This window comes from Mixophyes fleayi, chromosome 3, assembly GCF_038048845.1.
Source record: "Mixophyes fleayi isolate aMixFle1 chromosome 3, aMixFle1.hap1, whole genome shotgun sequence".
Classification (NCBI taxonomy): Eukaryota; Metazoa; Chordata; class Amphibia; order Anura; family Limnodynastidae; genus Mixophyes; species Mixophyes fleayi.
In genome coordinates, this window is record NC_134404.1 from 325893560 (window position 1) to 325906498 (window position 12939).

At 42.2% G+C, this 12939-nt stretch overlaps 1 protein-coding gene across 5 annotated transcripts in view; it reads right to left on the reverse strand.

The window, feature by feature from the left end:
• BICRAL (BICRA like chromatin remodeling complex associated protein) overlaps window positions 1-12939 on the reverse strand; it is a 52787-nt gene that overhangs the window by 15102 nt on the left and 24746 nt on the right. For 3 of the 5 annotated variants that reach the window (XM_075204175.1, XM_075204174.1, XM_075204173.1), the window contains 4 exons: window positions 5381-7000; window positions 4678-4753; window positions 2971-3053; window positions 849-1121 (listed from right to left, as the gene is read on the reverse strand). In XM_075204175.1, coding sequence (XP_075060276.1) covers window positions 849-1121; window positions 2971-3053; window positions 4678-4753; window positions 5381-7000 — 2052 coding nt within the window. The remainder of the gene's footprint in view (window positions 1-848; window positions 1122-2970; window positions 3054-4677; window positions 4754-5380; window positions 7001-12939) is intronic. The other 2 variants (XM_075204176.1, XM_075204177.1) reach the window with 2 other exon arrangements.

Consider the following 12939-nt stretch of genomic DNA (forward strand, 5'->3'; position numbering starts at 1 on the left):
GTCCGACGTCCTCAGAAAATTCTCTGACTTTCTATCTTTAATCTATTCCAACTCATTTAATGAGTGATCTTTATATTGCAGGCACCTGCTACTCATCACAGGTGATTTCAGTTAAAAAATGAACGAATCACCTGCTTGAAATCTAATTATTTTTATCTACTTCTAAAAAGTGACAATAATTTTGTCTGGTCCATTTCAGGATCCCTGTGTGGAATAAGCTACAACTTCTACAATTATTTCTGATTTTATTGTATTATTAGAAAATAACGCAAGGGTGCCAATATTTTTGGCCCAATGTGGGTACTCTCACTATTTAGACACCCTATTGGCAGAAGCAGCAGCTGGCTTATCAAAGATATACTTCTACCTGCGAGTTGCTTGCACTTAAATTTTCCGCATGGAATGTGCCAAGAGGAAGTCAATTACAAGCCCTGTGAAACTTATGGAGCCTGAAAATAGGGCTCATTTCTACTCACGCCTCTAGAAGGAAAGATAAAGTGCGAAGCAACTTGCATCTAATGAAATCTAATTGCTGCTTAAGAGTATTACTACACATTTCCTAAAGTGACAATTATTTTAACTGGGCCGGATACAGAATTAAATAGAGCAGACGTGTGTTTTACAATCAGGTTGTTGCCGTTAGGCTTAGAAGCGCAATTATTATTCGTAACTGAGGGACGCGGCTGCTCCGTAATAAACTTCTCGGCCTAGATTATAAACCATATATATTAAGTAACTATACTGGAAAGCTTGTAAAGTATAAACCAGGGCAAAACAAAACTTTCCACAACAGCTAATTTTCAACTATTTAAAAGAAACTAATTTTCAGGAGTCTTATCTGCTCTAACCTTGAATGGCGTCTGCATGATCCCAAGAGGCTGCACGTCATGCCTGGCATGCTTTCTTCCCTGCAGACTTTGGTAGCTCACTTGCATCTTGCAGTTCAGGCAATACAAGGTGCAGTTCTTCAGCACATGAGCACCAAAGGTGGGGAACTCGAGTGCTGGGTTAGGTAGGACTAATTCTGCTGGTTTTTGGCTGTTAGTGGTGGAAGGTGCTAGCGGAGAGGGTGGCACTGGTCTGGGCTGCACAAAAAATCCACTGTCAGGGTCATATATCGTCTGGCAAGAAGAGTAGTACAGAACATTACATTGCTCGAACATAACTGCGGTCTCTACTGGGTTTGCGTTACGCAACGAACACTTAGCACTGGTGATTGGTATCATTTGAGGCACCTGGCACACTGCTGCCTTCTGCGCCAGGTACACCACACTGTTGCTGGTGCCTCTGCACTATAGAGGCTGTCACAAGCAGATGGGAGGGAGGAGGAGACAGGAGCACCTCTGGCTTTGTTTATGCTGATGGGTTTTCTTGGCACTGGAGAGCCCACCAGCACTTCCTCAAATGTTTTTGATGACTTCAGTTGAGGAAGTGCTGGAGGGCAACCATCGGCACTGCTCATGCCATCAGAACTGAAACAAAGCTGGAGGATGGGCTGGGGGTCTGCTGTGTTGCCTAGGAACACCTCAATTCCTCCTTCAATTCTGCAGTTGCTGGCCTGGTGGACAAGCGGGCTGGCCGGCAGAGTGTCTCTAAAGCATGGCGCCCCCCACCAACTTTCCACCAGCCCTGACTGCCAACACATTAGGCAGCACTGTTTAGTCAACTGACCTAAATACATGGGAGAATTAATGTTATACATCATTTACTAAAAGCTTTTTTTGCTACTTGCAAAAAAAACCCAAAACAGCATAATAGTAATTTATAAAAAAATATTGCAGATATTTATGCCGAGATAAAAACATAAAAAGCACAGGGTAGCAATTTCTAAACAAAGTTTTGTTGTTTTATGAAATACAACAATCACATTACTAACAAAGCCACAAAACAAACAACTAATAAACTACATCCACAAGGGCATTTCCAACACAACATGGTAAATGAACTTCCATATATCAATATTTTTATTTCTGACTTTTGAACATGCCTTAAGAACCCAATACACCTCTAAACCACAGGAAACAAATGTCTGTGTGGACGTAGCCTTAGTCTAATTCATTCCAATGCACAGAAATCTGTTCCTTCTCACTATCTCCCACTATCGGCACAAGCAGGTGCTCGCTCTAATACCTACAAGTGAGAAAACACGTATTTCCTTTTCACAGAGATACACAGAAAGGCAGTTGCTTAATCAATTACATGTAAAACTAGCACACTCCTGCCAGACAGTAAAAAAGATTAATTAAAACATCCTCCTACTTATGAATAAAATGCAGAAGTCTTAGTTGCACATATTTGCAAATGGATGATAGTCCTTCTTGTGTGGAATCAGTAGCTGACAAGGATTGCTGGTCCTTGTAGTGCTTATTAGAACACCGTCTGCTAAGTTTGTTTTCAATATAAAAACACAAATGTATGGGCCAATGTGGGTACTCTCATTGTAAAGACCATCCTAGTGGCAGAGGGCTTATCATATATTTGCTAACGTGTGTAAATATTCTCATCAATACATCAAGTAATTGACACGACAATTGTATAAACAGTAAAAATAACAAAACTATATAATACAACACTAAATTCATCATTTGTGACTGCTGTAAGGGTCTGGTCCCAGGGGAAATTAAAGCCCTTAGTACATTCAGACAATGATTGGATGTGACAGCTACTGAGGAGGTGTTGTGACAGATTCATAAATATGTATTCAAATTACTGCACTGCATCGTTGCAGAGTTGTGTATTGTTTTTTTTTTTGTTAATATTTAGCAGACAGTATAGGTGGGTGAGACTTTAGTGATGGAGTCATGCTGGGGTCTGGCTGGGTTGATTGGAGGCTTTAAAACGTTTGCTATGTGTCTCTTTCTAGTTATGTCTATAGTTCAGAGAGCATGGGAGGTATCAAGGGGGCAATATATAAAGAAATGGATACATACATACATGACACATACATGATACAAACTCGTTGCCTCTTACCTCTGCATTCTGTAATTGTGATCCCATGAGAGCCTCTTGCGATAATAAATGATGCTGTAAGTGTTTATTTCCAGAGTTGTGATCTGTGGGATAAAATATAACTCATTCATACATTAATATTTATAAACATCGTCAATATAACTTTAAAAAAAGAATATTATTAAATATTAACAGCGTCAGCATCACAGCGTCAATAAAGCTATAGAATTGAATAAACTAACCAAATTCATATATATGGCAGCAGATGATAAGGGGTAAATGGTTTCACGTTTGGAGGATCGTACACCTCTGTCCGACACATGTAGTCCTTTTATATGTCTTGCCCACAACATGCATCTTCTGTTCACGTAAAATGGACAAGCTTCTTATCTCAAAGGCAGGGTTAAAGGTTACCCTACTTTTGGACAACCCCTCCCACATGTAGAGTTAGCCCCAGAGAGCTCACTGCTGTCTAAATGTGAATAATTGTCATTTTCCCTACGAACAAAGCGTATTACAAGGAAAAGACCTTCAGCGCACAGTAGGGATTATACTAATTTCGACGTGAATATGAAAAATATGTAAATGAAGTGTAATCATGGACATATACATAGGAATAGGAAAAATAGAAATAAAAAAGGACAAAATGGATTGCAAATGGATCTTACCTGAGGCTGAGAACTAGTTTGCACCAAGCTTTTGTTGCTGGAGAACTGAATCCATCAATAGTCCAGCAACAGAGCTCTATAGAAGAGCTATGGCTGGAGTGTAATACGAGTGTATCATCTTTATTTTATAAAATATAAATAAAATAAAGATGATACACTCGTATTACACTCCAGCCATAGCTCTTCTATAGAGCTCTGTTACTGGACTATTGATGGATTCAGTTCTCCAGCAACAAAAGCTTGGTGCAAACTGGTTCTCAGCCTCAGGTAAGATTGCAGGTCCCAGTGAAGAAGGGGTGGTTACTCCCTTATTTGGTAAACGTAGGATATGATTAAAAAGGGATTGACGCAACCTAATCTAAACTCCTATAGTGATCTGAGCCAGCCCCATCCCTCATATTTCCATGCTAGTACAACTACTGAGCAATGTAGTTTTGGTCAACCCCGTACCACAATCTGCATAAGTGTGACTAGGTTTTTACCAAAGCCGATGGGTTTGCAGAGCAATATGTAGGTATTTGCGGAGGAACACAAGCGAGGGGAGGAGTTAGGTGGAATGGACGGGTTCCTCGCTAAGGACAAAATAGGAGCATTACTCTGCCCAGATAGCGTAGTACAAAAACGAGGTTTCAATTCTTGAATATTATGAAGTTTGATATGGGGGTGGAGGTGGAGCAATGTAGCAGTGTTCACTGCTGTATGGCGAACCACATTTCTAATAAGGGCTAAACTGGTCATTATTTTAGGAGAAAAATGAAAATGTTTAATGTAATTAAAGTGGTGGTTCTAACCTTGGAAGTTCGACTTTTGATATGACATTTTGCACGAAGCGCATCTTCAGATTTTTCTACCTATATTTTTCTACCTATCCACACACTTAGGCGCACTTCTAGTTTGCGGAGGCGCTACTTGAGGGCAGGTGTGTACGTTGATGTGCCCTCGGAGCACCATCGGGGCACACCAGGGCAAAACCAAGGCGTTATGTGGTGCGCATCTGGTGTGTGTTTCACATCTGACCTTCAGTGAAGTAGGACTTTTAGTGATGCACAGAACAGCATACCTGGTACATGGGTCTGTCTCTGCTGGTTTTTCAACGATGAAACTGGAGATAAGTGATTCAGCATTTTGTTCTGACCCTGCAATAAAAACAACAAAATCACAATAAAAGTCACCTATGGGAGATGTCTAACTTTTCCTTTTAGTATACAGATATAATATAACAGAAACAAAAAAAGTATTATAGTATTATAGGCCTGATCTAGTTGGTTAAATTGCAATATTTCTGTTACTACCAAATGCTATTTTATTTTTTGGAAGAATTAAAACCACTATACAGACAGTAAAGATAATATTGAAATCTGCAGACTATTAACTTATCACACAAAATCATGCATCCATCTTTCCATCGCCCCATCTTTCATTAAAATTCTTTACAGATTTAATTAAATTTAAACCTTTAAAATAGCCTAGGATCAATGCAGCTAATTAAAATGAAACTACTTCAATTGTCTAAAGATGCATAATCCAAAATGTATGACTTAACACAAAATTTGAATCTAAATTCCTTATTGCTTTAAATATCTGTGTTATAATTGCAGATACCAATCTAACGTCCAATGTTCTCCAACCTTCTCTACTGTGCTTACTAATGACCCACAAACACAACCCAATACAAGTTATGCAATAACATAACATGAAAAAAAGTTTGAACTTGAAAGTTCTATAAAACAATGAGATAACATAGTGTTGAAGTGAAGAAATACCTGATTACAGGAAAATGACTGCTGTGAGCCTGTATTGGGACAGAACATGTTGTTGGACATCGCACTGGAAGCTGGAAGATGAGATTCATTGACTGCTGAATGGGGTCTGTTCTGTTGCTGTTCGGCAATATAATTCTCACCACCTCCAGGACTCTGAAACGATGGACCCATGCTCTGAAGCATTGTGCCCGAACTTAAAACCGTGAAGCGGTTTGCAGTCGACATGTTTTGGCAACCAGACGGTGTTGACGACATACTTGATCTACCTTGAGCTGTATTGCCTTGACCAGGTGACAAATGTAAAAGTGTAGGGGATAGTTGTGTCATTTGTCCTCCGACAATTTGAGATGGTCCATGGTTGAAAATGACTTGTCCTCCAGCTCCTGTGAATGCCTGACCGGAAACAAGTTGCACAGCTGTGCCCGAGTTATTTAACATTTGCCCAGGATACTGTTGGCTAGGCCTAACCATGGGCGCTGTGTTTCTGTTCAACATTACATGGTCTGCAGGGACTTGGTGGGGACCGAGGTGTGACGGCTGGCCCTGCACAAGCTGGTTATTTATGGTCTGAATGTGCTGGACTGAACTAGAATTTACAGAAAGGCCTGTAGGAATGAGGAACTGGTTAGGATGGCCGTGTTGGTGTCCTAAAGGAGAATGGATAACAATACCACCGGATTGCTGACTAGATGGTTTGTGGGGCCCTTGGTGATTACCGGGCATTTTTTGACCCATTGGAGAACTTTGGGTTGAGTTTGCAGGGACAAAATGGACCCCTTGCTGTCTGTGATGATGCATTCCTAAATGATTGACATTGTATGATGTCGGCTGGCCTACCTGAACAGGCTTTGGCTGAATATTAATTGGGGCTTTAGAAGCATTTGGCGCTGGTCCTCTGTGAATAATGATGTTATGGACAGGCAAAGAAGTCTGAAAGTTACCGCTATTGAATGGAACTGTGACTGGATGGCCTCCTGGACTTGCGTTAGGGCTGCCGAACATTGCATTGCCGTTCGGTGTCTGTCTCTGCATTAATAGCCCACCACTTGCATTTGCGGGTGCCTGCTGACCACTTTTCAGTATAATCTGAGATCCATCCAGATTGTTAATAGTCATCATTGGAGACTGATTATTAATCGAGCCGATAAGATGGATCTGCCCAGAACTGTTTTGGTTACTGTTGGGCATGTGCTGGCTAGGAATAATTCCGACGTGTTGCATAAAACCATGCTGCGGACCAACTGTATTGCTCGCAAACGGTGCGCCTACTTGATGTGGGACTACAGGCACTCCTATGGGATGTAATGTTTGACCTGAGTAAGTAGGGGCACTGGTTGCCTGAGTAAAGGACGCTGATGAATGAGAATGAAGTGGAACATTTGCAAACTGTTGGCTGGAGCCTATGCTGGCGTCCAAATACGCCTCTTCCGCTAGTATCTGTTCTGTGATATTGGCCTCCTGCAGCGATTTCTGTAGAATGTCCTCGCTGAGGTCTGGGATCGGGGAAGAATCAAGAGCATCTTCAAAGAACTGAATGCTATTAGACAGCTGAAGTCTATCGCTGGATTCTTCTTCCACCAGACTTTGTACACCTTTAATGGACGATTTAGCATCAGCAAGCTAAATGTTAAAAAGCAGAGAACGTTTTCAATATTACGCAGTATAAAAAGTAAAATAAAATATTTGCTATAATATGTATGCACCAGTGTTTTCCAGCTTGTTTATGAATATTTACATGATACAATCACATTTGCAATTTGGATTCCATTAGAATAAATGACAAAGACCACTCTCTTCTCATACAAACACTGCAATCCCTAGGTCTTCAAGACACTGTTCTATCCTGGTTCTCATCCTACCTTTCTAATCGCTCTTTCACTATTAATTTCTCTGGGGCCACCTCTGCTCCACTTCCTTTATCAGTTGGAGTACCGCAAGGCTCAGTGCTAGGTCCTCTGCTGTTCTCTATCTACACCGCTTCTCTTGGAAATCTAATAAGTTCCTTTGGATTTCAGTATCATCTCTATGCGGATGATACCCAAATTTATCTATCCTCTCCTGATCTCTCGACATCTCTGTTGTCCCGTGTAACTGACTGTCTTTCTGCCATATCATCTTGGATGTCCTCTCGCCAACTCAAACTTAATCTTTCTAAAACAGAGTTAATAATATTCCCACCCACCAACAAGAGCATACCTGACATTTCTATCTCTGTTGATAACATGACCATTAATCCCACCCCACAAGCTCGCTGCCTAGGTGTGATCCTTGACTCACACCTATCCTTTGTTCCCCACATTGACTCTATATCTAAATCATGTTATATACATCTAAAGAACATTTCCAGAATTCACACATATCTCACGCAAGACACTGCAAAAACCAACCTTAATTCATGCACTTATCATCTCCCGCATTGACTATTGCAATTCCCTCCTTACTGGTCTTCCCCAAAACTGACTCAAACCCCTACAATCTATTTTGCACGCTGGCACGTTATTCCTCTGTTGAATCACTCTGTATGCTCTACACTGGCTGCCGGTTTTCTACCGAAGCCAATATAATAGAATACTTTTACTAACCTACAAGGCCATCAAAAAAACTGCACCAACATACATCTCCTCTCGTCTCAAAATATCTCCCAACTCGGCAACTCCGTTCTGCACAAGATCTGCGTCTCTCATCCACCCTCATTACATCCTCCCATTCCCGGTTACAGGACTTTTTTTTCGGGCTGCACCCACTCTATGGAATTCTCTCCCTAGCATAATAAGACTCTCCTCTGGTCTACAAACTTTCAAGCGTTCTCTAAATACCCACCTCTTCAGACAAGCTTATAATATTCCTCAACCACCCTCTTAACCTCACTAGATTACCCTATTACCACCTGTTACACAATTTCACACAAGACAACTACCCCCTGAACAACATTGTTGGGTGACGGGATCATTTAGCTTATGAGTCACTTTTACCTTTGCAGCCTGGCTGGGCCGAAATCCAAAATGTAGACTTAGCCTTAGCCTCATGTGTCAAACTCCCATTGTCCCATAGATTGTAAGCTTGCGAGCAGGGCCTTCTCACCTCTTTGTCTGTTTTACCCAGTTTGTTTATTAGTTTACTATGTTCGTCCCCAATTGTAAAGTGCTACGGAATATGTTGGCGCTATATAAATAAATGATGATGATGATGATGATGAATTTACAATGGCCATTAGATCAGCTTGGGGCACAATTAAACCTTTTTATGGTATTATCTAGCATATTGGGCAACCAAAACCATACACTATACATTATACCACAAGCTATTATTAGTATTGTTCTCTTTTATTTATAAGACGTCACAAAAGACCAGCCTCACCATGCATGAAATTTACAGCAGTATATAATACACAGACAGCAACAATCCATAATACGTTACAAAATACATTATAAAACTAAACGTAATTATACAAAGACCAGACATCCACTTAATTAACAGATTGTACACAGATAGTTTGGTGATGCAGAGCAAGTTATTAACGAAAGTGGGAGCGATGGTAATGTCCATTGTGAAGTAGGCCTGGGCTCAAGAAAACGGTGCTAGGGTGTTAGTAGGAGGGCTGGTAGGATTGAAAAAAGAAATTAATTTTACTGGCAAGCTAATGTTCTGTATAATAGCAAGGTTACAGTCGTGTTGTGGCTATGCACGGTATAGGCTGGATTCAATATCAAATCTTTCTTTAACAAATGTATATGAATTTCCTATTCTTTTTAAAAAAAAAAAAAAATACTGGCTAGGACAAAAGGATCAAAGCCTTGGCGTAATTTATGGATTTAGCACCATCGAGGTAAAGTTCTTTGTTGCGTACACATCAGAGGGTAAATGCATCAAGCTTCGACTTTCCAGCGGGTTTGAAATTGGAGATGTTGCCTATAGCAACCAATCAGATTCTAGCTGCCATTCTGTAGAATGTACTAAATAAATGATAACTGGAATCTGATTGGTTGCTATAGACAACATCTCCACTTTTCAAACCCGCCGGAAGCTTGCAGCTTGATACATTTACCCCCGGGAGTTTTATCAACATTGTAAAAATCTTTTATTCCCATATCTTCAATCAAATCAGCAGTTCACTCTATAGGACTCTATAAATACATCAATACATACTGATGTCGGTTTTATTTTATTTCTGGTTGATACTTACACTAGCATTGGCGAATATGGAGTTTGCATTACATGCAGAAAAATCTGTGTATAATAACTCATCACCTGTCTGTGAAGCACAATAGTTATTCTTCTACTAGGTATAGGGTTAAACATTTCAAAAACAATGAAATGGAGGTTAAGCAATTCACAGTAGATGCCAACTAAGAAATACATTAAAATCTAAAAAAAAAAAAAATCATAACAACTACATAGAATACGCACAAATATTTCTAACAGGAGTTTATGGGGGTCAAATGACATAGACGCAGAGCAAATCAGGACACAACTGCAGTGAAATGATGACATCAGATGAGCGATTTGTACTCTACTATTAATGCCCATAAAATGCAAGCTGCACTCTCACGTAATAACAGGCTGAGTGCCATGACTTTACTGAGCCTGAACAGTCTACTGTTCTACTGCTGCACAAAAGCAGAGCTCAGAAGTGCAAACCTCTCATAATCTGAAAGGGGGGTGGCCTGTTGGAAAGTGGGCGTGGCTTTGTTGTAATGCGGCTACCACTGTGCAGATCTGGCCAAGGTTTGCAAAGATTAGGATGTATAATTTGGGCAGGTTATGTGTGTGGCTTAGTTTGCTCCAGTTTTGCATTTTAAATGTTGAGAGGCATAAAACTAAATTAGGTTATTTTATTTATGATAACAGTCTTTTATATACAGGCTAAATTATCTTTATTCCATTACATTGTCTTATAAAGTTTGTTTCAAGTGGAAATTACGTTTAAACACGGTGCAGTCAGCTATTTTGTGGGCCGAATCAAAATTTCCAAGAATGCAGCATAGTGTGTCACTGGTTCTTAGTGAATTGAAAGGCTGCAAATTTTCAGCCGACGTGTAATGGTGGATTTTAATAAATTAAAAAAAGAAAAGAAGAAGCAATGTGAAATAAACAGTGTATTTGTAATACAAAAGTTTGTGTATTACCACACTTAATTAACAGACAGGTCCGATCTGGGAGGAGATAATGGTATTATGGGGAAGGGAATAGAAATCACTATAGAATGATGAGTTATAACATCAGACTTGCTGGCACCATCACAGAATCTAGGTAAAGTCCTACAGCAAGAATATCCGATATCACAGTAGTGTGTACCCTGCAATGAAGAACGATTATCATTCCAAAGCCCATAATAACTTTGAATGGGATTGGTAAACTGAACTAAACATTTTGTTCAACGATGGAATAATGTCGTTCCAATTCTGCAGTGTGTATGCACTCTGCAGAATTGGTACGACAATTTAGCTAAGCAGCAGCACTCTCCTTTCTCCATTACCCAATGGTTGTGACAGATGAAGAACACAGATCTGAAGGTAATCGGGTATAGTGTGTACACATGAAATCAGCATGCTGATCAGGATTTTTCTTTTTCCCCTGTCGTTGAAAAATCGCTAATCATTAGGCTTTTCCTGTAGTGTGTACCTAGCCTAACTAATAAAATACAAAGTGAATTATAGAAATGTTTTTGTTCTTGTTTACTCAAGTGCAGTAGAGTTGCACCGGACCATACAAGGGAGACTAGGGCTATTGCTTCTTAGACCATTTCTCTACATGTCCAAGGCAGATGCTCCAATACATACAATCACGTGTGTGCACTAATAGATGACTCTTCTGCACTTAATAAGTGAAGTCAAGGTTACTAACAGTTGTACCAACACCCAGCACACATTTGAAGTAGCTGTGCTCTACACCAGTGGTTCCCAAACTTTCTCAGTTCAAGGCACCCTTAGGGTCACCATAATTTTTCCAAGGCACCCCTAAGCAAAAATAATTACCAGGTAGTCCCGTTTTTTAAGTAGTTGGGTCAAAATGACGCAAGATGTATTTAGACCCCTTCACCATCACATTGTGCCTCTTTATCACTGCGCCCCTTCGCCATCTCACATCCTGTGTCCCCCTCTTCGCCATCTCACACCCTATGTCCCCCCCTTCAGCGTCTCACTCTGCCCCCCTCCTTCAGCGTGTCTCTCTGTCTCCCTCCTTCAGCGTCTCTCTCTCTGTCCCCCTCCAGCGTGTCTCTCTCTCTCTCTGTCCCCCTCCTTCAGCGTGTGTCTCGCTCGCTGTTCCTCCTTCTTCAGCGTGTCTCGCTCTCTGTCCCCCTCCTTCAGCGTCTCTCTCTCTCTCTGTCCCCCTCCTTCAGCGTCTCTCTCTCTCTCTCTGTCCCCCTCCTTCAGCGTGTCTCTCTCTGTCCCCTTCCTTCAGCGTCTCTCTCTCTCTGTCCCCCCTCCTTCAACGTCTCTCTCTCGCTGTCCCCCTCCTTCAGCGTCTCTCTCTCTCTGTCCCCCTCCTTCAGCGTGTCTCTCTCTCTGTCTCCTTCCTTCAGCATCTCTCTCTCTCTGTCCCCCTACTACAGCGTCTCTCTCTCTCTGTCCCCCTCCTACAGCGTCTCTCTCTCTCTCTCTGTCCCCCTCCTTCAGCGTCTCTCTCTCTGTCCCTCTCCTTCAGCATCTCTCTCTCTGTCCCTCTCCTTCAGCATCTCTCTCTCTGTCCCCCCTCCTTCAGCATCTCTCTCTCTGTCCCCCCTCCTTCAGCGTGTCTCTCTCTCTCTGTCCCTCTCCTTCAGCGTCTCTCTCTCTCTGTCCCTCTCCTTCAGCGTCTCTCTCTCTCTCTCTGTCCCTCTCCTTCAGCGTCTCTCTCTCTCTCTCTCTGTCCCTCTCCTTCAGCGTCTCTCTCTCGCTCTCTCTCTGTCCCCCTCCTTCAGCGTCTCTCTCTCGCTCTCTCTCTGTCCCCCTCCTTCAGCGTCTCTCTCTCGCTCTCTCTCTCTGTCCCCCTCCTTCAGCATATCTCTCTCTCTCTGTCCCTCTCCTTCAGCGGCTCTCTCTCTCTGTTCCCCTCCTTCAGCGTCTCTCTCTCTCTCTCTCTGTTCCCCTCCTTCAGCGTCTCTCTCTCTCTGTCCCTCTCCTTCAGCGTCTCTCTCTCTCTGTCCCTCTCCTTCAGCGTCTCTCTCTCTCTGTCCCTCTCCTTCAGCGTCTCTCTCTCTCTCTCTCTGTCCCCGTCCTTCAGCGTCTCTCTCTCTCTCTCTGTCCCCCTCCTTCAGCGTGTCTCTCTCCCCCTCCTTCAGCGTGTCTCTCTCTCTGTCCCCCTCCTTCAGCATGTCTCTCTCCCTGCCCCCCCCCCCTCCTTCAGCGTGTCTCTCTCTCTCTGTCCCCTTCCTTCAGCGTTTTTCTCTCTCTCTGTCCCCCCCCCCTTCAGCGTGTCTCTCTCTGTTCTCTCCCCCTCATTCAGCGTGTGTCTCTGTCCCCTTCACTCTCCGTTCCTTTACTCACCTTCATACTTCATGTTCCACTGTCTTCTGTCCTCTCTGCTGCCGCTCCTCACTGACGCTGTCGGACGTGATGACGTCACGCCCGGCAGTCAGT